General features: G+C 44.1%; 1 protein-coding gene across 1 annotated transcript; it reads left to right on the forward strand.

Moving 5' to 3' along the window:
* The first annotated feature begins 715 nt into the window (after positions 1-715).
* LOC137535202 (zinc finger protein ZFP2-like) lies at positions 716-8,284 on the forward strand. Its single transcript, XM_068257017.1, has 4 exons — positions 716-941; positions 1,049-1,146; positions 2,247-2,514; positions 4,134-8,284. The coding sequence occupies exons 1-4, from the start codon at positions 908-910 to the stop codon at positions 5,489-5,491; spliced, it is 1,758 nt and encodes a 585-aa protein (XP_068113118.1). The 5' UTR covers positions 716-907; the 3' UTR covers positions 5,492-8,284.
* Positions 8,285-21,676: the final 13,392 nt, after the last annotated feature.

Below are 21,676 nucleotides of genomic sequence, written 5' to 3' on the forward strand. Positions count from 1 at the left end.
TGATTGACAGCGGCACTTTACGCAGGCGCAGTAAGGACGACCTCGAGGTTTTCCTCTGCACCGTGCGGGGAGCCCGGGGCGGCGGCGGAGAGCAGAGCGGTCAGCGTGGGAAAGTCGACTGCAAGGGGCTGGAGAAAGACCCAAGTGAGTAACGCTCATTTTCTCATTTTGGAATAAAAAGAGCAAAAAAAATGGCACCAAATGCGGCAGGGACGGACCCCAAATCACACAGGGCTTAACTGCAGCGTGCTCCGGTGCAGTGTACGATTCCAAGCAGAAAATGAGGAGAAAGATGGGCACAGCTGCATAAAATACCCTTTATTGTGACCGGGTTGACACAATAGTTACAGCAGTGGGGGAAAGGAAGATGTCTGACAGCTGTTTCGCAGGGATTAACCCTGCTTCATCAGAGTCTCTGATGAAGCAGGGTTAATCCCTGCGAAACAGCTGCCAGACATCTTCCTTCCCCCCACTGCTGTAACTATTGTGTCAACCCGGTCACAATAAAGGCTATTTTATGCAGCTATGCTCATCTTTCTTCTCATTTTTTGTTTGGAATCAGTTTCTCATTTTTACCTGATGATTCCTTTAGTTTAGGTAAATATCTAAAAAAAAAAAAAAAAAAAAAAAAAAAGCTGCAGTACCACTACTCTCCACTAAATGGTGATCAGGAAAGGGCGGAACCTACAGACAGGAAGTTCTTGGCTAGAGAGGAAGTAGAGAAAAGCCATTGTTGGAACTGGCAGCACAGAAGTTAATGTACAGAAGGCTATTTTTTGAGAAGTTCTGATTTGTTTGTCCTTCGGGTGAAGCCCTGATCCTCCATAACGTGCCTGGATGGCCCTGTCTGATTCTGCATGGAGGAGTGGCAGTATTTAGAAGACACAAGGATCTCTACAAGGACACCATGATGGAGAATCATCCTCCCTTCACATCACCTGGTAAGAGGAGACTTTCTTGTCTTGTAAAGCCGAGATAAGTATAGAGGATCTCCCATCATCTGATAATCACATAGAGACAATGTATTCAGTGTGTGTGTTTCCTACAGATGGATCCAGTATCAGAACCCCACCAGAGAGATGTACAGGTCCTCTTTATTCCCGGGATTGTCCCCAGGAGGATCCCACCATCCGCCAACATTATCAGGTAGGTGGGACTGAGGGACATAGTCTGCAGCAATAAGATACTTTTGTGTACGGACTACAGATTGGTACCTGATTGGCACCGGCATGTCAGAAATGAGTTTGTCAGGAGGGATGACAGCAGTTAAAAATTGTTATGGCAGCCAGTCTGTAAGCGAATCATAATGCCTGTCACATGACAGAAGCCACGTGGTGATTAGCTGCACAGCTGTCACATGACAGGAGCCGCATGGTGATTGGCTGCACAATGTGGAGCTACACTAAGGAAGAGTGAGCAGGACTTGTCCTGCTGCCGGAAACAGGAAATGTATAATGCTCCACTGTCTCCACTGCATTTGCTCCCCAGAGCAGCCTCCCCCGAGGAGATGGTGTGGGGTCCGGCAGGGCTTGGCCTGCAGAGTGTGCTGCATAGCGCCTGAGTTTGGTGCAGCGATAGCAGCAATTCTATAGTCTGTGCCCCGCAGAATTTGTGCGGCAGCCGGGTGAGCTGTCATTCGGCTCACGCTGTGCTAAAATGACGGTCCGTGACCGGCCGTGTACGCAGTGAGGGGGGCAGGAAGATGGTGGCTGGAGGGCTGGTAAATTATGCCACTGTAATCTAGTCTCAGCTCATTAATACTAGCAGGTTCAAGGAAATCTTAAGCCTGAAAAAAGTCAGTTTAACTTACCTGGGGCAATCTTGCAGCCCGATACAGTCATCCTGTGCTCATGCCGATCTTCCTGACCCTCCAGTTAGCAGAAGTGACCCCCTGAAAGCTGGACCGGCCACGTGCCTCCTCGTCTCACCTGTGCACAACAGCGTTCTCCGCATGCACAGTACAGGAAAATCACTACTGTGCATGTGCAGAACACTCACGGCAACGGTAGCATGATCAGGGTCAAGGTGCGCGCTGCTCAGGGCCGTGCATGCGCAATAGCCTCTGACTGCCCGTGACCAGTCAGCTTTGAGGGGGTTGCTGCTGCTGACTTGAGGGTCGCAGAAGGACAGTGCGGGCACAAGATGACTGCGGGGGACTGCAAGAAGCCACAGGTAAGTTAAACTGCTTTTTTTCATGCTTAAGTATCCCTTTAATGGTATTATTTTCTATAATGTTGTTTACTCAGGGTGAAGATTTAATGGTTTTGAAAGTTGTGGTTAAAGAGGAAGAAAATGAAACGTGTGTGGAGAGTGATCAGCAGGCTAAAGAGGAGGATATAATGATGGTGACAATTAAAGAGGAAGAAGCAGAGATGTATGAGATAGCTGACCAGCTGACTGAGGAGGGTGCAACGAGGATGACAGTTAAGGAAGAAGAGACATATGATCAGCTGGCATCGGAGGAGTGGGAGGCGATCGCTAAAGAGGAAGAATCTTTTCCATCTATCAGGACAGGTAAGCAATAAACAGCGGCATGAATACTGCATTATAAACGTTAGAATGGGGAAGCATAGATGCAAAAATGTTACATAAAAAATGAATTTTCTTTCAATTTCATAAACTAAACCAGTAAGGTTTTACAGTATATGGTGTAATTCATGGATTGTTTTCTATAAATATGAAGCATTGGGGTTGATTCACAAAGGTTACTTATTTTTCACCCTAAAGGTCCGTACACACGCCGGACTGCAGGAAACGACGGGTCCGTCGTCACCTCCTGCTGGGCGTGTTTTCAGCAGACAGTTCGGCGTGTGTACAGTCTGTCGGCAGACTGATACGGCTGTTTCTGAGCGATCCGCCGGGCGGATCGCTCAGAAACAGCCGTATCAGTCTGCAGACAGACTGTACACATGCCGGACTGTCGCTGGAACGCCCACCCAGCGGGAGGTGACGACGGACCCGTCGTTGCCTGAAGTCCGGGTTGTGTACGGACCTTAACTGTAAAGAGTGCTAATGCATGAGATAAATAAGGGGAGATCATTCATGAGATAAATAGATTAGGAGAGCTATACAATGATTTAAGTCAGTTAAGGAGAGATAAATTGTGAGTTAATAAGTAAGGTGAGATAACAGAAAAGCTTTGTAAATCAGGCCCATTATGTCCAGTAAAAGAATTCTGACTGAAGAGTCCTGATGAAGCGCCTCCATGCTTTACAGCACGAAACAGCTGTAGACCTCTGTCTGGCTGTACCTCTCTCTCCTGGATTTGGTAGATATGTGTGTAAGAATAAAAGTGAAAGTATTGCCTGGATGTGCACTGCCGCCTTCTAATTGATTACGTATACTGATTGAAGAGTCCCAATCAATTTGGCTTATAATTGCTGTCCCTTGCCACCAAACAATAAGCAAGTATTTCACCATACTGGTACTCTTTTCAATTCGGCCAAAATTACTAAAGGGGGGGTTAATATGGCCACACTTCTTGGGGAGGAGTCAGGCCACACTTGCTATGAGGGTGAGGAAAGATAGGACTTATGCTGGCCACAATCATTATGGGGGGAAATGAGGCACAGGAAGGTTTCAGCACTTGTTATAAGAAGAAGGTAATGCTAACTGCAGTTATTTTTGGTGGGAAAAAGGGGGTTAAGGTGGCTAAACTAGGAATGGGGGTTATGACGGGAACACTTGTTATATATTGTTACATATGATTTATATATGACTTGAGGTCATCACATGGGTCCATGATTTCTAGTTACATCCTAGCATCCAGCTCGGTTGTTTCTGAACTGCAAGCAAGTAGCAATGCTCTTTGTGGACAGTAGTGGCGTTCTTTTTGAAACTCTTCTAAATGCATCATGGTTTTCCAGTATTTTGATGTTGGTCTTCTGAACTCAGACGTTCCTCAAAGAGGAGGAGTTCAATAGCTCCTTAGATGTTCTCCTGAAGTTCTTGGAGACCTCTTGGAATATTACTTGCCTTGACCATTCCTGGGGAGAGTAACAATCGGGCCGAATTGCCTCAATTTCTCCCTGACTGGACTGGTAGATTTCCAAATGTTCATAGATGTTTTGTAACCTTTTTCAGCCTTGTGAGGTTCATTTACTGTTTTTGTAATGGTATTGTCTCTCCAACAGATGGCCAGTATATGGGGAGCCCCTCGGAGGGACATCTTATCATCCCTCCAGATGATGCTGCAGGAGATAATGACATCACACAATGTTCTCCAGGAGGAAACCCCATTACTGGAAATACACATCTCAGGGGTCACAGTTTCACTGATAATGAAAAGGTCCTAAAACATATGAAAACTCAGAAAGACGACCGACCTTTTTCATGTTCAGAGTGTGGGAAAACTTTTATTCAGAAAAGCCACCTTCTTACACACCAGAAAAATCACACAGGTGATCGCCCCTTTTCAGGTGTAGAGTGTGGGAAGACTTTCATTTGGAAAAGCCACCTTGTCACACACCAGAGAATTCACACAGGTGATCTGCCTTTTTACTGTTCAGAGTGTGCAGAAGGCTTCATTTCTAAAGAGGAGCTTCTCAAACACCAGAGTTGTCACTCTGGGAAGAATCCTTTTCCATATTCAGAGTTTGGGGAAGGATACATCGGGAAAAGTCACCTTCTAACGCACCAGGAAACTCCCACAGGTGATCATAGCTTTTACTGTTCGGAGTGTGGGAAAGGTTTCATTTCAAAAGGAAACTTTCTTAGACACCAGAGCATTCACACCGGGGAGCGGCCTTTTTCATGTTCAGAGTGTGGGAAAGCTTTCATTCAGAAAAGCCACCTTATTAGACACCAGAGATGTCACACAGGCGAGCGACCGTTTTCATGCTCAGAGTGCAAGAAAAGTTTTAATTCTAAGGCAGATGTTTACAGACACCAGAAAGTTCACACTGGCGAGCGCCCTTACTCATGTTCAACTTGTGGGAAAGCATTTATTGAGAAACGTCATCTTCAGAAACACCAAATAAATCATACAGGTGAGCGTCCTTTTGTATGTTCAGAGTGTGGGAAACGCTTCACCTCTAAAAAATGTGTCTCTAGACACCAGAGAATTCACACCGGAGAGCGCCCCTTTTTATGCTCAGAGTGTGGGAAAACTTTTACTCAGAAAAGCCACCTTCTTACACACCAGACAAATCACACAGGTGATCGTCCCTTTTCATGTTCAGAGTGTGGCAAGAATTTCATTTGGAAAAGCCACCTTGTCACACACCAGAGAATTCACACAGGTGATCGACCTTTTTACTGTTCCGAGTGTGGGAAAGGCTTTATTTCTAATGCGAAGCTCCTCAATCACCAAAGATGTCACAATGGCGAGCGTCCTTTTTTATGTTCAGTGTGTGGGAAAGGTTTCATTTCAAAAGGAAACTTTCTCTCACACCAGAGCACCCACACCAGGGAGCCGCCTTTTTCCAAAGCAAGATTTCATTCAGAAATGTCATCTTATCAGACACCAGAAGTCACACAGGTAAAAGTGTAAAAAAAAAATTTAATTCTGAGGTAGATGCTTACAGGCACCAGAAAGTTCCCACTGGCGAGCCCCTTACTCATGTTCAGAGGGTGGGAAAGCATTTTTTGAGAAATGCTGCCTGCTTAAACACCAGAGAAATCATACAGGTGAGCGTCTTTTTGCATGTTCAGAATGTGGGAAAGATTTCACCACTATAGAATCCCATCATCGACATGAGAAGACACAAAGGTGAGCCTCTCTTTTTCCTGGTCAGAATGGGGGAAACGGTTCAGTGATACCTGCATATGAAAGCTGTCAAGTGCCAGTCTTTATGTTCAGAGGGTGGGAGTGTTTACATTTGGAAATTAGTATTCTTAATCCCAAAATTATAGACTGCGTGTTGCCACTGCACAATACCGGATATATGTTTAACGGGTGAATGTCATATCGGCGCGGGGAGAGTTGCGACAACTCAGAGGGAGACGTAATTTGGGGTCTGGCAGCCGCCACAGCCCCGAATTACCGCTACGCGGGGTGCGCACCATAGCATTGCCGCTATGACGGCGCCCAGTTTCGGCACTCGGCTCTCAGAGCCCTGCGGCAAAATCAGCTGATTTAATGTTTAACAGGTCCTGAAAGTATGAACTAGTGAATAAAGGAGAACAATTCTTTTGTCTTATAACTGTTGCATTTTTATGGTAGATGAACCATAAATGGATCACTATAGATGTGAAAGCTCTGTACTCTTCCATACCCCATGACCTGGCACTGAAAGCCATAGAGTTTCTTTTCAGTAACAGTTAATACAGTTATTCTGCCCATCCAGAAGATGTCCAACTTTTCATCTTTCTAGCCGATCTGCCTTTGGCTTGTTCTGAGGCTGCGCCTCAGTGGCTGGCCTCTATTATGGGGGCTACGTCTCGGCTCCTACTCCATTGCAACCGAAGCAAAAGAACAAAGGAAAAACAGCAGAATATATACAAGCGTTGAATAATTAAATTAAAAAACACTAGAGAACTGAATTACACACTCCACAAAATTGATTATGCGCATAGTTAATTACTGGTGTGCAATCAATGCACTGACCTAATTCTTAACAAATGCTCTTTATTGTGTCACTACCGACCTCTGTCTAATTAACGCGTGCTCTACCACAATTGCCATTAGCGCACGCCTTGCGTATAGCATTACGCTGTAGGCGCTTTATGAAACAGAGATGTTTAGTGAATCAACCCCACAGTGTGGAATTAAACCAAGTAGTAGACATTATGAAAAAATATATACCTGTACTGGAGGCAGATGAGGGCTTGCATCCATTTCTTCATCATGGGGTCTGCTTTGCCAGTAGGAGGGCTCCCACTTTGGCACAGTCCCTATCCCTGAGTCTTTTTGGGACAAATTCATCTGGTCCCACCTGGCTTAGTTTTACTAGGTCCTATAAATGTGGGGGCTGGACTTGTCAGTATTGTTTCGCTTATGTCAAAACTCGCCTGCTGTCTCTACAGCTAATGGACGGAGCTTTCCTATTAAAACAATTTCTAAATTGCAATACAACCAATGTGGACTATTTGATAACACACAAGGAGTGTTTGTATGTTCTAAGATGTGGGTTGCACAGATAGACCCCTCAGGGCAAGGATAGGGGAGCATTACAGGGGACCACCCTGGCAAAGTATAAATATTTCTAATGTAGCTAAGCAATTCCACCAAGTCCATCAGGGCGATATGGCAGCTTTTTCATTTCATGGTTTGGAAAGGATTCTTCCCTCTCGTAGGGGAGGTGACCGGTATAAGCAGCTAGTAAGCAGAGACACCCTCTGAGAAGCACAGCGGGGATTCCAGCCAACAATAGTTATACCTATGTCCACTTGGGTGGCTGTAGTCTCTGGGTGCATATGTCTTTTAATATTTTTTATGTATAGATCATATTTGTGTGTATTCTTGAGGTTTTGAGAAATTCTTTGGTTCTTTTCCCTCCCACTGTGGAGATTCTCTTATATTGTTTTGGAGGATCTGTACTTTCTCTTAGTCTGCCTTATGTCAAAGTTCACCCTTGGGAAGTACTTTTTGTAGGCGGGTCACTTCATCCCACAGGGGGAGTGGTTATGTAAATATGCATGTACAGTATAGATACTGTGGATAGGTGGCGGTATCACTGGCTATGATTAACCACTTAATGACAAGCAGGCTTATAAAAACGTCCTGCTAATGGCTCCAGGACGTTTTTGTAAGTCAAGCAGTTCTGCTGCCGCTGTGCATGTGCACGCTCCCGCGTTCCTGTGCGTGTGCACGTGAGATTAGTGTGGGAAAAAAAAACATAGAAAAAATACACCTTTATTTCCCCATTATATATTGTGCTCCATACTTTGTACTAGGGACATAAATAAAATGTTGTGATAACCAGGACAAATAGGCAGATAAAATGTGTGGGTTTTATGTAAAGTAGCAGTGTTTATATTAAAACTATAGGGGATGAAAGTGGAGAAATAGTGTAGTTTTTCATTTTTTCCTTGTTTTTCCCTTTAAAATGCATAGAAAATAAAGTATTTACTGAAAACAAATATCAACCCCAAACATCCTAATTGGTGGTGAAAAAAAGAAGATATAGATCATTTCATTGTGATTAGTACTGATTAAGCTATTGGCAAATGAAGGGATGAGCACTGAAAGGTGAAAATCGCTCTTGTCCGTTTGGGTAAAAACCGCTTTGGGGTGAAGTGGTTAAGGACCACGGTGGTCCGAAACATGTAAGCTGATGGTCTATGCAGGCTGCTGTTTTTATTGCATACATCTGTAATAAATTTTCTACTTGGATTCACTGGACAGAGTGTGGACCTTTTTCTTACGGAACTGTTGAATTTTTATGTTATTTATACAGTATTTCTTCTTTTTGATACAACTGAACTGTAAAGCAATAATACATGTGTGTGTTCTTCGACTGTGATTCTGTCATTGCTCTACTGTGTTCTGTGGGGAATAATCCCTCCAATAACTTGCAGTGGTCCAGATAAGATTCCAGACTCCACAATCAATAACAAGCTCCACCTCTTTCTCCATAGCTGATTTCATATTATATTGCAGTAACATCAGGCAGCAGACACACATGATGCAGCCATATAATACGATATACCTTACATAGAAACTGAGCCCAATGTTATAAGTGTGTTGTGGTTGTGGGTGAGAAGAGACAAATACAGAGGTGGCAGGCATGGTGGAGGAAGAAGAAAAAGGTGGTGGAGGGAAAGAGACAGTGGGAAAAGACAGAGGTGGTGGGTATGGTGGAGGAAGGAGAGAAAGGTGGAGGAGGAAGAAAGACAGGTGGAGGAAGGAGAGAAAGGTGGAAGAGGGAAAGAGACAGTGGGGACAGGCAAGAGTGGTGGGTATGCAGAGGTGCCTCTAGGCACCAGCAGATAAGGCAATAGCCTGGAGTGGAAGATTTAGAGGGCGGCTTCTAGGAAAAAAATAAAAAGTTTATTTTTCCTGTCCTTAGAGACTGAAAACTAAGGGTTTGAAAAACAAGACACCAAAGTAGAGGGAAGACTTCTGGAGAGGAGGCACTTTTCTGATCTTCTTTCACCTCTCCAGTTCTGGGTCCCTCAAACATATATTCGACAAAATTGTAAAATATGTTTCTTGTAGCTGCGCTTGTGTTTATGTATGGGTGTGGCCATACTGCCCAAGCACAAGTTGGGTCCATGCCTGTACGTGTAGCACAAGCTGTGCAGGGTTAGCTTCTTCCCCTGTGCACAAGTGGCTTAATGCTACAGCACAGGGGTGGACCTTTCTTGTGCATGGGCAGTATGGCTACACTAGTAAATAGCTGAGAGTGTGGCATGAAGAGGAAGAAGGTCCCAGCTAGCAGCGGAGGGGTCTAGGAGTATTGGGGAAGCCTCTGGACCACCCAGAAGCTTCTCACTACTTTTTTTCCCTTACAGGTTTACTTTAAATGTCTCATCCCCCTGCCCCCCAGATGGCCTGCCAACCCTACTCCACACTTGCATCACATCACTGCTGCTCTACACAGGCCTTACAATGAATAACTCTGATTGGCTGCAGTTAGTACAGAATGCTGCTGCCAGGTTAACAAACCAACCTCACAATCACCTATTCTTTGCTTGTTCCACCAGTTACCTATAAATCAGAGAATCATCTTTAAAAAAAAAATATGGCCTTCTGACATTTAAAGAATACCTGACCCGAGGATAAGCTACATAAGAAAAGGTTTGTCTGTTGACCAAAGTAAAATTTATAGGGAGTGTGATAGGAGGGATCATAATCACAAGCCCACTTTTTCCTGCCTGAATATTTGTCTTTAGCCAAAAGTCAAATTTTTTAAGTGGTGATTATGGGGACCTGAGGGAGAATGAGGAGAGGAACGGACAATGCACCGAGCTATGCGGCTACAGCATGGACATACCTCTGTGCTTACCTTGGGTAGCTTTGCCTCGGGTCAAGTGTGCTTTGGGTCTTGCTCAGTTAAGAATAAATTGAACTATCTGAAGGATTTGTCAGTGATGCACCATACCTACTCTGACCTCAGAAAAGCAAGATCCAATAATTTCATCATCCTGGAGTCCGCCTCAACATTTGTGGAAACAACGCCTTCTGTCATGCTGCTGCTATGTTATGGAGCCCTCTTGGGTCGCCAAAACCAGGTGCCTCATAGCAGCAACATCAAGCTGCGCGGGGCGCGTCAGGGTAGTTCAGGACTCTGGCCATTGCCGGACCCCAAATTACACATCCCTCCAAGTTGCGACAACTCGGAGGGGAAATAGTATTTAAGGCCGCCAGGCATTTTGCGGCAGCGGGGAGAGACGTCAGTCGGCTTTCCCAGGGCCCAACTCACCGGTGATGCATACACCCTTAGGGATGTTCATTGGCATGGAAATAGTTCAGAGCATGTAAATGTATGCAGCTTGAAACTGGACCAGTCGAATTCCACCTTGACAGGATCCATGTTCAAGCTGTATTAATTTACATACCAAAATTTGCTGAAACCGGCATCATCTTGGAATTATTCGCATCTCATTGAACCTCCCGGCTCCTTGCCACACCAAGTCAGGACAGCTACACACAGCCTGAAAGCCCAACTAATCATTCATGGCACAATAAGGGTATAAGAGGCGCCCTGGTGTAGTATAAAAGCATCTAAAAACAGTTCAAAACAAAAAATAAATTTGAGGTAGCTTACCTCAATGACGAAAAAATCTTTGCAATGACAAAGGTTTTATTAGCAGCACAGGCTTTGTCATTACAAAGATTTTTTCGTCATGGGTAAGCTACCTCAAATTTATTTTTTGTTTTGAACTCTTTTTAGATGCTTTTATACTACACCAGGGCGCCTCTTATACCCTTATTGTGCTAACATACCCCCTTACCTCACCCGTTTGAGGGGTGGAGACACAACACGCGTGGTTTCTACCACGGTGGACTTTTATCCCCTTCTTTTTACTGTACCAAGGAGAGCGACCGCATCCAGGTCCCCAGTGACCACCCCGAGTGAAGTCAGGTTTATTGTCTCCACCTGCTTCCTGTGGTCAGTTGCCCCTCTGCAACTCATCTTTGTGAGTAGTGTCTTACTTTCTACTATCCCAATTTGTTTTTGACATACTACACTATTGGGCCCCCGCTTTTGTCTCCTGTATCTTTTTCACCAGAGGGTGCTTGCGACACCCACATCCCACTAATCATTCATGGAACTCTTTCCTTTGTGAGGAATTTCACCTTGCCATTAGCTATTGAATTGAGACATTGTCTGGGGTTTGAGTCCTAGCAGAGCAGGATCATCAACCAGGCAACCTAGGCTGACAGCTGAGCTGCGGAATAAGACATGTCGGCTGCAAATGGCTGGAGGAAGCCCCGGGTAAGTAGAGCGTGCATATCATAATTTAGGCTGACATTTCCTTTAAGGATTATAGAAACCTCTGGAGGATCCCTCTACTGAGGTAAATATCTAACTTAAAAAAAAACACAGGTTTGCTTTAGCAAGTTTTTGTTTAACTGGCAAAAATAATTCCTGGTGGCCGCAGTACCACTATTCTCTACCAGATGGTTATCAGGAAAGGTTCGAACCTACAGACAGGAAGTTCTGGGCTAGAAAGGAAGTAAAGAAAGGCCATTGTTGGAACTGGCAGCACAGAAGTTAATGTACAGAAGGCTATTTTTGAGAAGTTCTGATTTGTTTGTTCCTCTGATGGAGCTCTAATCCTCCATTAGGTATCAGGATGTTCCTTTCTATTTCTACATGCAGTTTATAGAAGGACACAAGGACCTCTACAAGGACATCATGATGGAGAATCAGCCGCCCCTCACATCACCGGGTAAGAGGAGACTTTCATCTCTTGTAAAGGAGAGAGCAGTAGGGAGGGTCCTCCCAGATGTCCCATCATCATATAATCACATCAAGACAATGTATTCAGTCAGTGTGTGTGTTTCCTACAGATGGATCCAGTAACAGAAACCCACCAGAGAGATGCACAGGTCCTCTTTATTCCTGGGATTGTCCCCAGGAGGATCCCACCATCCGCCTCCATTATCAGGTAGGCGGGACTGAGGGACACTGTCTGCAGCAATAAGATACTGATAAGATAAGATATTGTACTGACAACAGATTGGTAGCTGATTGGCACCGGCATGTCAGATATGAGTTTGTCAGGAGGGATGATAGTAGTTACAAATTGTTATGGCAGCCAGTCTGTAAGCGAATCATGGTGCCTGTCATATGACAGGAGCCGCGTGGTGATTGGCTGCACAGCTGTCACATGACAGGAGCAGCGTGGTGATTGGCTGCACAACGTGGAGCTACATTAACTATTTATGCCGCCTGGACGTGATCCTCGTGTCCAGGCAGCTGCTGCTGCGTGCTCCCGCATGCACGTGGTCCCCCCGTTAGCCCGGAGATCAATGAATGGGAATATAATTCCCATTCATTGATCTAAGTCCCCGCTAGAAAGACCGATGGCTTTTTTTCAGAAACCGCCGTCTTCCTGGAAAAAAAAAGGTTTCCTATCCTCTTAGTACTTCCCGAAAGCGAGATCTCACTTCCAGGACTAAAAAAGAGAAAATGTTCACTGTGGCCATCTTGTGGCCAAATAGTAATACTACATCTACATACACTTTTTAATGAAATAAACCCACATTATTACATTTAAAAATTACCCAAATAACATTTTAAATAAAAAAAAATTACAATAAAAAAAATAATAATAGTTACCTAAGGGTCTGAACTTTTTATATATGCATATAAAGAGGGTATATTACAAACATGTTTTTTAATTATAAGCTTGTAAATAGTGATGGATGCAAATCTGAAAAAATGCACCTTTATTTCCAAATAAAATATTGGCGCCATACATTGTGATAGGGACATAATTTAAATGGTGCAATAACTGAGACAAATGGGCAAATAAAATACATGGGTTTTAATTATGGTAGCATGTTTTATTTTAAAGCTATAATGGCTGAAAACTGAGAAGTAATGAATTTTTTCCATTATTTTCTTAACCCCTTCAGCCTTCAGTCGTTTTCACTTTATGCATCTGAGCAATGTTCACCTCCCATTCATTAGCCTATAACTTTATCACTACTTATCACAATGAACTGATCTATATCTTGTTTTTTCCGCCACCAATTAGGCTTTCTTTGGGTGGTACATTTTGCTAAGAGCCACTTTACTGTAAATGCATTTTAACAGGAAGAATAAGAAAAAAACGGAAAAAAATCATTATTTCTCAGTTTTCAGCCATTATAGTTTTAAAATAATACACGCCTCCATAATTAAAACTCACGTATTGTATTTGCCCATATGTCCCAGTTATTACACCGTTAAAATTATGTCCCTATCACAATGTATGGCGACAATATTTTATTTGGAAATAAAGGTGCATTTTTTCCGTTTTGCATCTATCACTATTTACAAGTTTAAAATAAAAAAATATAGAAATATTTCATGTTTACATTGATATTTAAAAAGTTTAGACCCTTAGGTAAATATTTACATTTTTTTATTGTAATGTTTTTTGTTTTTTTTTATATTAAACATTTTATTTGGGTATTTTTGGGAGGGTGGGATGTAAACAGTAGTTTTAGATTGTAAATGTGTGTTGAGTTTTATATTTTTTACTTTTAGTTGTAGTTTTACTTTTTGGCCACAAGATGGCGGCCATGAGTTTGTTAACATGACGTCACTCTAAGTGTAACATACGCTTAGAGAGACGCATAGGGGACGTAACAGCCAGAAAAAGCGAAGCTTCAGAGAGAAGCTGTCGCTTTTTCTGCCGGGGAGAGGAATCAGTGATCGGGCACCATAGCAGCGCGATCGGCCGCGGGAGCACGCGGACGCGCACATGGCCTCCTGGGCCGAAGTACTTAATATTCCTGTTAAAATGTATAAAACATTAATTCTTAGCAAAATGTACCACCCAATGAAAGCCTAATTGGTGGTAAAAAACAAGATATAGATCATTTCATTGTGATAATTAGTGATAAAGTTATTGGCAGCGAATGAATAGGAGGTGAAAATTGCTCTGATGCATAAGGGGAAGAATACCCGCGGGCTGAAATGGTTAAGGAAGAGTAAGGAGGACTTGTCCTGCTGCCAGAAACAGGAAATGTATAATGTTCCATTGTCTCCACTGCATTTTCCCCCCAGAGCAGCCTCCCCCGAGGAGAGGGCACTGTGATTCTTGGCATGCAGAATGCCGCGTAGCGCCTGAGTTTGGTGCAGCCATAGCAGCAATTCTATAGTCTGCGCCCCACGGAATTTGTGCGACAGCACATTTGGCTCACCCTGCCCTAAAATGACGGTCCGTGACCTGCCGTGTACGCGGTGAGGGGGGCAGAGAGACGGTGGCTGGGGGGCTGGTAATTGATGCTACTGTAATCTAGTCTCGGTTTATTAATACCAGCAGGTTAAAAGAAAATCTTGAGCCTGAAAAAAAACAGCCTAACTTACCTGGTGCTTCTTGCATCCCGATACAATCATCCTGTGCCTGTGCTGTCTCTTCTGACCCTCCAGCCAGCAGAGGTGACCCCCTGAAAGCTGGCCGGCCACGTGCCTCCTCGCTGCATCCCCATGCACAGCAGCGTTCTGTGCATGTGCAGTACAGAAAAATTGCTACTGTGCAGGCGCAGAGCACTCCTGGTGACAGGAGCACGTTCAGGGTGCGCGCTGTTTAGGGCCATGCATGCACAGTAGCTTCCGACTGGCCATGGCCGGCCAACTTTGAGGGGGTTGCCGCTGCTGACTGGAGGGTCGCTGAAGGACGGTGCGGGCACAGGATGACTGCATGGGCTGCAAGAAACTGCAGTTAAGTTAACCACTTAAGTGGTTTGAGACCGTATATCTACATCTCGCAGGATTTTAGTTCCTGCTCAGGGACGTAGATATTAGTTTATTGCGGTGGATGGCCGCCGCTCGCTCACGCGTGCGCACCCGCGTGGGTACTCGTTGCCGCCTGTTAGAGGGGAGGGGAATGAGTGGGAATGCAGTTCATATTCATTAATTTAGGTTCCCGTGTCAATGAGCGCCGGCATCAATGAGATGAGCGATCATTTGTAGCTTCTGAAGTAACACATCCACGCATTACTTCCTGTTAGCATACTTATAGTATACTAATTGGAAATAATGTGGGAGGACATCTTGTGGCCAAATAGTAAAATTACACCTACATTAATTTATTTTAATAAAAAGGCCCATATATACATTTATAATTAACCCCTTACCCCCCACCCTCTCCCATAGTTACTTAAATAAATTACATGCAAATAAAAAAATGATTAAAAAAAATACATAAATAGTTACCTTAGGGACTGAACTTTTTTTAATATGTTTGTCAAAATGGTATATTAAAAGGGTTCTGTGGAGTGTAAAAAAAAAAAAAATAGACACCTGGGGCTTTTATCGGCCCCCTGTAGCTGTCATTTCCCACGCCGTCCTCCTATGATCCTCCATTCCCTGCTGCTGGCACCGGTCAATTGTTAGTCTAATAAGACGAATAGTGCGCGCTTCCGCTCGCATCTCTGGGAGCTTACTGTACAGGCACAGTACGAGGTTTTCTCATACTGCGCCTGCGCAGTAAGCTTCGAAAGACGCGAGCAGGAGGGAGCGCAGCTGCAGTCTCGCTAGAGGAATAATTAGACCGGGCCCGGCGGCAGGGAAAGGATGATCATAGGAGGATGGCATGGGAAATGAAAGCTACAGGGTACAGATAGAAGCCCCGGCAAGGTAAGTGTTTATTTATTTATTTATTTTTTTTACACTCCACAGAACCCCTTTAATGAAATTATGGGCTTGTAATTAGTGATGGATGCAAAATTGAAAAAAATTCACCTTTATTTCCAAATAAAATATTGGCGCCATACATTGTACTAGAGAAATATTTTAAATGTTTTAATAACTGGGACATAATGGGCAAATAAAATTTCCGGGTTTTACATACGATAGCATGTATTATTTTAAAAATATAATGGTTGCAAACTGAGAAGTAAAGATTTTTTTTCGAGGAGAAAAAGGTACTGATCCTTTTGCACTTCTCTCTGATTGGACCGAACAGGGAAGGAGGAAAAGATCACTAGTGCCAGGTGGAAACAAATTTCATGGCACAATGTTGGTGAAAGGTATGGAGAGTCAAGTGTGCTGGAAGTGTGAGATGAATGGCAGCTTAAATCTGCTCTGGAATGTCACACTCCCGAAGCAAACGCACCGATCCAAAGTCTTGTTAAAAGGTACATTGCAGTGCAATGGGTAAATGCAAAAGGTGGAGTGTGTTGTTCAGGATTACCTTGTCTTGGTGCTCCGGAGTGGGGTTCTTCTAGACTGGAGAGCAACGGGCAGTAAACGTAAACATCCCTTCTCCTCCAGAAGTGAAGCAAGGATCCATCCCACAGTCTGGAGTGGCCAACAGAGGGTGTCCCTGAAAAAACTATATATACACAAAGGCTGGAAAGCAGAAGGGTTTCGGTTCTTGGAACAAGTCGCAAGAATCAAGATCCAGCCACATTTTCAGGTAACGATGAGGATGGGGAGAGCGATCCCGAGGACGGGAGAGTCAACACAGGTAACACCATCCTCACTACATGGTTCACCATACGAGACAATTCCACACAATCCATCTTCAGCCACTTATCCTCATTCTAGATGGCTAAGTGAGGAGGGACTCTTAATTTAGAGATTGCAGAGAGTACATTCTTCCCGACCTAAAGTACGCATTTTGCCTCAGGACATAAGGGGGGCAAAGGTCCAATCAGGACAGTTGGGAACATCTTGTCATTGAGATGCTAATCAATTTCCCAGAAGATAGGGTACCAACCGTATTCTTCTGGGGAGGGCCACAAGGGTCAGCATGGGACATGACTTTAATGGATCAGGGGACTTTTTGGAGTAGAGAGGTAGAATCCTGGGATACATTACGTAGCACCACGGGGACTGTCTAAGATGGAAGGGTGATGGGTCTAAAACAAGGGGGTCTAAAAATAGCGCCCTTAGTCCAGGAAGATGAAGGACCATGGACATACGGTTTTTGCATCCCACAGTCCCTAGAGTTTAAAGGTACAAATAGATCTTGCATAATAAGAAGGGAAACCGTGATGGTAAAAGTGGGGGTTCCGACGATTCCTAAAGCTCAGGTAGCCACCGTGCCAGTGACTACCCAGGATCCCAACCTATCACCATGTGGGACACATAAAGTTGTAAAAAGTGGCCCTTTTCAGCTAAATCAACTGAGGGCGACTCCAGTTATCATGGAGGCCCAGCTTCAATTGATCACTTGGCAGATTAACTTAGAAGAGTGGGTAATATCTAATATCTACCCTAACTGCAGGACTGTCGCTGCCAGTCTAGTACAGGCTTTTATGTCATTACTCACATTCCACAGGGAATAGTGTAGCCAGAAGAAGGTCCTGGGATTTAGCAGATACAATCTTGGGAGGCATAGGCGCTGGAATGAGGGTAGCAAACAGTGTAGACATAGAAGTTATGACAGAGGTCATTCAACAGTCAGGCACATTGGGACAACAGAATGTGGGTACCCAACATCATCTGAACTTGGTTTTGGAACAGTTAACGCACAACGCCTATAAAGTTCAGGGGTACACTGAAAGGCACATTCAAATAATTCTTCAGAAGATGATTGCACATGCTAGGGGTACTGCATGGGAGACAGCATGCCTGTCTATGCAGATCGAGTTAACAGCGAAATTTTAAGATAATGTCTCAAGCCTTATCAGAAGGTAAAACTCCTTTACAACTGAGACTTGACAAGGAGAGATTTATTGATTTTCCGGGGGAAGGATCTTTTGCATGGAGGCACCGAGATGTCTGGGTAAACAGGTGGAAAGGGTGCAATATTTCTTTATGCACCGCTACTTCCTTAGTTCCTACCGATGGAAAAACCCAGGTAGCTTTTCCAGTAGTATCACTGGGGACACCTATTTCCTCTACACGTCTTACACCATGACCTGAGAGGTCAACATTTTTTGGTGCTAGATAAAGAGGTAAAACAAGTAGACTTGTCATGCTGGCAATTCTCAGAGAAGTACTTGTGTTCAGGCATGGGCGAACATTCAGATTCGGGTGAATCCGGATAGTTGCTATCCGGATTCACCCAGTAATGCTGTGTGGGCTGGGCGGGGGGGTCAAGCTTACCCTTCTGATGTCTTCTTTGTCCGTCCCTCGTCGCCTCCCACGATGCGTTCCACTCGGTGCTCATGTGACTACAAACACTTCCTCCTTCCGGGTTGAAGGAGGAAGTGTTTGTAGTCACGTGAGCGCCGAGTGGAACGCATCGTGGGAGGCGACGAGGGGCGGACAAAGAAAATGTCAGAAGGGTAAGCTTGACCGGCCCCCCCGGCCCACACAGCATTACTGGGTGAACCCGGATAGCAACTATACGGATTCACTCGAATCCGAATGTACGCCCATGCCTGCTTGTGTTTGCCGGGGCAAGTCAGATTTAGTGAGGACGCCTGCTGGCTCAGTAGCACAGAACGCACAGCTGCCATTCAAAAGATCCATCCTAAAGCCAAACCCATATCTCCGGTGGCTGAAGGAAAGGTTTGTTTTTTAAACATGATGTCTAATGACCCATTAATTGTACATTTTCATAATTGTTCTGACAAGTTTAATCTCCCAAGGGAAACTTCATGTGTGAGCGGAGATCCCATATGGATCCAGACGTCAAGGTTTGACTACATTATTTCTCAAATTGTTAAGAGAACTCTAAAATTCAAAGCTCCACAGGAAGTGCCCATCCTGAGAGATAACACGCCATGGGACAAGTGGGTACAGGTTTTGACACAAGACCACACTTTGTTACTTAGGTTAAACAAACAGAACACTAAACTAGAGGTGATATTTCACTATGATCAAGGGGATCTTAAAGAAGTTGAACACAAATATAATCAGGTGAGTTCCAGTCTGACCTGGTGGAAAAGGTTTCTGGTGATGTTCCAGGGACACTCGGACTGGGTCTCTGCAGTTCAAAAACTTCTTTCTACACCCACTGGTCATAATGATGCAGATTACAATCATAGGCATCATTACACAGGTGAGTTTGTGTGTGAAATGATGCAAACAAATCAACATGGTAAGAGATTGGTGTCAGATAAACAATCTCATAAGCTCATATTTCCAAGCTAAGCTACATTATACAAGGTTAGGTTTCTAGCTTTCAGCAGTACCTAGGATGGAGCTGATTGTTTGAAGACGTTTTTTTTTAGAAGACACCTGGCACTGCTCCGTTGCTTAACAGACAAACAAGTTTCACTTTTCCATGAACATGCAAGTTTGTAAGGGATACGCATGTGATGCAAATGCTGAGAGTTTGGTCAATAGGGACCTAGAAGTAGGGCATCCCCAGAGAGCCTGGTAAAAAGGAAGCCAAGAGTTCTGGCTCTCTCTCCCAGGGATAACCACCTAGAGCAGAGAGTGTGTGTGAGCACGAGCATCGAAAAGTGAAACATAAATTATTATTATTATTTATTGTATTTATAAAGCGCCAACATATTACATAAAGAAAAGACTCATGGGTGCTGTCTGAGCCATAAGTCAGGGATCTGCAGATCAAGCCTTTTCAGGGGGGCTGTTAGAATTTAAGTATGATATGCTTGAATTCGTAGGCCCCAGTTACTTTGCCTAAAGGCCAGAGTGCTTATAAGGCCGAGTTGTACAGACTTCTAGGCTGCAGCAGGATAAACATGAGCCAATTTTATGGAAACATTCTCACAAGTACCTTAAACAATAGTTTAGATACATATTACCTACAGTGGCTTGCAAAAGTATTTGGCCCCCTTGAAGTTTTCCACATTTTGTCACATCACTGCCACAAACATGAATCAATTTTATTGGAATTTCACGTGAAAGACCAATACAAGGTGGTTTACACTTGAGAAGTGGAACGAAAATCATACATGATTCCAAACATTTTTTACAAATCAATAACTGCAAAGTGGGATGTCCATAATTATTCAGCCTCCTTTGGTCCGAGTGCAGTCAGTTGCCCATAGACATTGCCTGGTGAGTGCTAATGACTAAATAGAGTGCACCTGTGTGTAATCTAATGTCCGTACAAATACAGCTGCTCTGTGATGGCCTCAGAGGTTGTCTAAGAGAATCTTGGGAGCAACAACACCATGAAGTCCAAAGAACACACCAGACAGGTCAGGGATAAAGTTATTGAGAAATTTAAAGCACGCTTAGGCTACAAAAAGGTTTCCAAAGCCTTGAACATCCCACGGAGCACTGTTCAAGCGATCATTCAGAAAGGGAAAGGGTATGGCACAACTGTAAACCTACCAAGACAAGGCCATCCACCTAAACTCACAGGCCGAACAAGGAGAGCGCTGATCAGAAATGCAGTCAAGAGGCCTATGTTGACTCTGGACAAGCTGCAGAGATCTACAGCTCAGGTGGGGGAATCTGTCCATAGGACAACTATTAGTCGTGCACTGCACAAAGTTGGCCTTTATGGAAGAGTGGCAAGAAGAAAGCCATTGTAACAGAAAAGCATAAGAAGTCCCGTTTGCAGTTTGCCACAAGCCATGGGGGGGGGACACAGCAAACGTGTAAGAAGGTGCTCTGGTCGGATGAGACCAAAATGGAACTTTTTAGCCAAAATGCAAAACGCTATGTGTGGCGGAAAACTAACAATGCACATCACTCAGAACACACCATCCTGACTGTCAAATATGATGGTGGCAGCATCATGCTCTGGGGTTGCTTCTCTTCAGCAGGGTCAGGGAAGCTGGTCAAAGTTGATAGGAAGATGGATGGAGCCAAATACAGGGCAAACATGGAAGAGAACCTCTTGGAGTCTGCAAAAGACTTGAGACTGGGGCAGAGGTTCACCTTCCAGCAGGACAATGACCCTAAACATAAAGCCAGGGCAACAATGGAATGGTTTAAAACAAAACATATCCATGTGTTAGAATGGCCAAGTCAAAGTACAGATCTAAATCCAATCCAGAATCTGTGGCAAGATCTGAAAACTGCTGTTCACAAATGCTGTCCATCTAATCTGACTGAGCTGGAGCTGTTCTGCATAGAAGAATGGGCAAGGATTTCAGTCTCTAGATGTGCAAAGCTGGTAGAGACATACCCTAAAAGACTGGCAGCTGTAATTGCAGCATAAGGTGGTTCTACAAAGTATTGACTCAGCGGGCACACCCCACTTTGCAGTTATTGATTTGTAAAAAAATGTTTGGAATAATGTATGATTTTTGTTCCACTTCTCACGTGTACACCACTTTGTATTGGTCTTTCACGTGGAATTCTAATAAAATTGATTCATGTTTATGGCAGTAATGTGACAAAATGTGGAAAACTTCAAGGGGGCCGAATACTTTTGCAAGCCACTGTAATTTCTGGATAATAAGGGAGGAAACGCCATATTTGGCTTTTCCCATCTGAGCAAGCGCAGATAGGGTCATCCATTACATGCTATTATCAGCCAATTGCATGCGATGGGGACTGGACCGTCCCTGCTCAGATGATGTCAAATTTAACTCTTTAGAGGCTGGTATTAAAACAGCCAACGGGCTCCAGAGAGCCACTTCTCACGTCTGACTTCCATCTTTCATTTCAACTTACTTTCCGTAACTGTATGCTGTATATACGCTAAGTGCAACATATCATAGATTATAAGATAAAGCCTGGACCATTCACCAGGGATGGCCCAAGTCTGCATGGAACGCATAAGATTCTACAAACCTATTGCTTTG

The sequence above is a fragment of the Hyperolius riggenbachi genome, chromosome 10 (assembly GCF_040937935.1).
Source record: "Hyperolius riggenbachi isolate aHypRig1 chromosome 10, aHypRig1.pri, whole genome shotgun sequence".
Classification (NCBI taxonomy): domain Eukaryota; kingdom Metazoa; phylum Chordata; class Amphibia; order Anura; family Hyperoliidae; genus Hyperolius; species Hyperolius riggenbachi.